The following is a 4,585-nucleotide window of genomic DNA, read 5'->3' as shown; positions in this document are numbered from 1 at the left end:
TGCAGTGTGTGTTTGCAGTGTTTGTGTATTTGCAGTGTGTATTTGCAGTGTGTGTTTGCAGTGTTTGTGTATTTGCAGTGTGTATTTGCAGTGTGTGTTTGCAGTGTTTGTGTATTTGCAGTGTGTGTTTGCAGTGTTTGTGTATTTGCAGTGTGTGTTTGCAGTGTGTGTTTGCAGTGTTTGTGTATTTGCACTGTGTGTTTGTGTGTTTGCAGTGTTTGTGTATTTGCAGTGTGTGCGTGTTTGCAGTGTGTGTGTGTTTGCAGTGTGTGTTTGCAGTGTGTGTGTATTTGCAGTGTGTGTTTGCAGTGTTTGTGTATTTGCAGTGTGTATTTGCAGTGTGTGTTTGCAGTGTTTGTGTATTTGCAGTGTGTATTTGCAGTGTGTGTTTGCAGTGTTTGTGTATTTGCAGTGTGTATTTGCAGTGTTTGTGTATTTGCAGTGTGTATTTGCAGTGTGTATTTGCAGTGTTTGTGTGTTTGCAGTGTGTGTTTGCATTGTTTGTGTATTTGCAGTGTGTATTTGCAGTGTGTGTTTGCAGTGTGTGTGTATTTGCAGTGTGTATTTGCAGTGTGTGTTTGCAGTGTGTGTGTATATGCAGTGTGTGTTTGCAGTGTGTGTTTGCAGTGTTTGTGTATTTGCAGTGTGTGCGTGTTTGCAGTGTGTATTTGCAGTGTGTGTTTGCAGTGTTTGTGTATTTGCAGTGTGTGTTTGCTGTGTGTGCGTATATTCAGTGTGTATTTGCAGTGTCTTTGTGTTTGCAGTGTGTATTTGTTTGTCCTTGTAGGCCACCGTAGTTTCACATGCGGGTCAAGAAGTAGAGTCCAGTGAAGGAGGCTGAGTTTGAAGGACCAGCCCACTGCAGACAGGACTGTGGTGCTGAGCTGCTGGTAGACCAACTGTCCTGGTTCTCAGTCCACTGCTCCCCCACACGGTTCATCTGCAGCCACACAGCTGCACATGAGTGTGTTCATGAGTGTCTTCATGTGTGTGTTCATGTGTGTGTTCATGTGTGTGTGAATGGTGTGTTTTGTGCGTCAGGTAGTCGTGGTGTCATCGGACTCGCCTGGTTGTCCTCTCTGCAGGACTTCAATGTCCACTGAAGCTGAAACTTCTTCTCCTGATTCTTCATCTCTGGCGACGACCTGCAGAGTCAGATTATAAAACCAGTATCAGTTCATGTGTACCAGGTAAAATCTGCAGAGTCAGAGTGTTAACCTTAACCTTCTTAACCTCCTTCAGAGATTCTGTCAGACCTGGGCCCTGACAGTAAACACAGCAAAGACTAAGATAATGATCTTTCAGTAACAATACAGAAATCAGGTTACACACAATTTCTATTTAGACACCACTACCCCGAATTCGAATTCATATCAGACACACAGAAACTCCCCTATTTACTGGGAGAAATGTCCAAATGTGAAATAATTGCTGCAAAATGTGTCTCCTCATGCCATGAAGTGAGGACAACCAGTGGAACCTCAGACTGATAAATAATTGTAGAGATTTTCAAATTATTATTATTTTGATCATTTGATATTTTAGTAATTGTTTTGTTTTTACATTTTATACTGATTACATTTTTCTTTTTAATTATTTTTTAATCAATTAATTCTTTAAAAAATATATTTTTTTTGTCTATTAATATATACACACACACACACACACGTTACTGTTTCATTTAATTATTTTATTTATTTTTTTTTTTATATATTTTTATTTTTAACACACACACACGCTTACAGTTTTGTTTATTTATTTTATTTTTAATATATTTAAATTTTTTTAACACACATACACACACACGCTTACTGTTTTTGGGGCTGATTGTTCTTATGTTGTATGTATGATGCTTTGGCAATATTGTTATTACACATTCGTGCCAATAAAGCTAATTTGAATTGAATTGAATTGAGTGTTCTATCAGTTCATGTTGAACCTTGTTTTCTCCCTCAGAGATGAAACCTGTCTAACAACAACCTCTGGCTCAGATGCCATGCTGCTGAAGTGGATCCACACACTGTGAAGCTTTTAGTTTTAATCTGCACCTGCTGGTTCTGCTGTCAGACACCACTCCCAGTGTTTCAGAAACCGCCAGCTTGCGTTTTTGTTCCAGTTTGATGGCAGGAGCTTCTGAAGAGGAAATAATTCCTGACACCAGCTGAAACCTCCTCCCAGCTCCCCCACCAACATGCTGTCCCTCCTCGCTCTACAGTAACTGATCTGGAGTCTGATGGCTGTTCCCTCTGAACCAGCTGCTTCATATCTGAGCAGAACATGAGCTGAACTCCCTGCCAGACAGACGAGCAGAGGAGTTACCAACACGTTGAACTCTTCCTTTAACCAGATGTTTTCAAGCCTGACCTTCAGTATTCAGCCGTCAGATGTTAATATCTGACCTGCTCTGACGTTTAGCTGGAGGACTGCTCTCTCTGCAGTTTACTGACTCATCAATTTGTAATACAGTAAATGATTAGTTACCTAATCTACTTGAGAGAGCAGTTGTACTGAAGCAGAGACAGAAACAGGTTTAAAGCCAAAATACAAACACAAATTATTTTGTTTTCACAACAAATCATTTCTGAATTGAAATGTATTTCAGTAGTTAGGTTAAACTTTGTTGTCCACAAAGGGATGTTTGGCTCGGGCACATAAGGAAATATCACAAATAAAACATCAGACATCACAAAACACTGACAAGAGGAAAACTTCAGAACAGATGAAAAGGACGTTGTTCTGAAGTGTCCGTGTGGTTTGTTCAGCAACATTACCAGTAAAGTGCTAAAGTGCTCACATATTTATTGCACATTGCTCTTCTGCACATTATTCAGCAGCTGAATGGATCAAATGATCATTTCAGGCAATTGGATTTGCATTTTGCTTCTCTGACTCTTCTTCCTGATGGTTCAGGGAAGAGTTGGTGTTTCATTTTCCTATCTGCCCGGTCACTCGGCCTCTGTACATGTTCATATTCTCTCCTCCCTGGAATTTAATGGCTGTTTTGTTCATGTTGGCGCACTTGGTTTTTAGTTTAACTGTTAAGTTGCTGAACTGTGCAGTAATCCTGATGACACTCTCTAAGACTGCATGCTAGAGTTTTCCTGTCCCTAATCAATGAGCAGCTTCCATAAATCACTTCATCCTTACAACTGGAAAACTAAACCAGACCCCATCATCTACGACTCCTCCACAGGTAACGAGTCTGAAGGAGAATAAAGGGGCTTAAAGTCAGACTGGGATCTAGTTTTCTACAAGTGGTGCAGGTCCTCTGAAGGTAGATCTTGGCTCTCTCTCTCCAGGTGTCCCTGCCTCAGTGAGGTACACCACCTGGTCAATACTGCATTATAGCCATATACCGTAAAACTTTGAATAATAGCCCGGGTTTTTATTTGCTAAAATCTGAATTGACCCTGCCTGTATTTGGGACAGGGGTCCATATGGGACAGGACTTTAATTCTTTTTGCACAAAGCTGAAACTACTATGAAACAGTTTATTTATTTCAAACAGAATAATACTTATGTAAAAATGATCAAATAATATCAAATACAAGTCATTCATTTGATCTAGCTCCGACAGACGGCTTATGCGCTTTTATTCTGAAGGCAGCAACCTATCGAAAACAACAACAGGGTGCAGGATGAGAGAAGTTAGCAGACAGAGAGTGATGGACTTCACATGACAGGATTCACAACTTGGATAAATTGGTCATTTGGACATTTTCACTTAGGGGTGTCCTCACTTTTGTTGCCATTGGTTTAGACATTAATTGCTATGTGATGTGTTATTTTGAGGGGACAGCAGATTTACACTGTTATACAAGCTGTACTGCACACTCACTACTTTACACTGTTATACAAGCTGCACGCTCACTACTTTACGCTAAACGCTCACTACTTAACACTGTTATACAAGCTGTACGCTCACTACTTTACGCTAAACACTCACTACTTAACACTGTTATACAAGCTGTACTCTCACTACTTTACGCTGCATGCTCACTACTTTACGTTGTTAAACAAGCTGTACTCTCACTACTTTACACTGTTATACAAGCTGCACACTCACTACTTTACACTGTTATACAAGCTGCACGCTCTGTAGCAGACCTAAAAATTTTAGTTATGCATTTTAATAAATTTATGAGAATTGATACCCAATTATGAATTAATATTCATAAAATCTAAATTTCCTCGTTAAGGGCACCACCGGAGTTGTTATAATCCTAGAGTCTCCGGACCTCTAGGTAGTTTTGAATAATTATACAATTATTACTAGTGATCAGTTAGTTAATAATCGCTCAATTATCTTAAATCAGTCAGTCAGTCTCATATCTAAAGGGTCAATTCTCTTGGCAGGAACTAGAAATAGGCAACACACACAGCTCTTGATTATATTACAGTGAATTTATTCTCTAACAAAGGTGATAAAAAGATGATTGGATACAGGGAACATAAACATTTGCTGAACAATGAGCCTGGAGGTTCGATTGTGGGAAGCATTTGACTCATACGGCATAGAAGAACTAATGAAAGTAAACTAATGTCATAATTTAGGAGTTAAAATGGACATCTGATCACAGAACGT

The 4,585-nt window shown here is 39.5% G+C and overlaps 1 protein-coding gene across 1 annotated transcript in view; it reads right to left on the bottom strand.

The window, feature by feature from the left end:
• Positions 1-799: 799 nt before the first annotated feature.
• The window catches only part of cdhr5-rs (cadherin-related family member 5, related sequence), a 39,944-nt gene continuing 36,158 nt past the window's right edge, over positions 800-4,585 (bottom strand). Inside the window, exons 8-9 of the mRNA XM_046039502.1 lie at positions 1,067-1,145; positions 800-954 (exon numbers count right to left, since the gene is read on the bottom strand). Of these exons, the coding sequence (XP_045895458.1) occupies positions 800-954; positions 1,067-1,145 (234 nt within the window). The remainder of the gene's footprint in view (positions 955-1,066; positions 1,146-4,585) is intronic.

Source organism: Micropterus dolomieu, linkage group LG23 (assembly GCF_021292245.1).
Source record: "Micropterus dolomieu isolate WLL.071019.BEF.003 ecotype Adirondacks linkage group LG23, ASM2129224v1, whole genome shotgun sequence".
Classification (NCBI taxonomy): Eukaryota; Metazoa; Chordata; class Actinopteri; order Centrarchiformes; family Centrarchidae; genus Micropterus; species Micropterus dolomieu.
The sequence above is the reverse complement of the archived record's forward strand: the minus strand, read 5'-3'. Positions and strand labels throughout refer to the sequence as shown.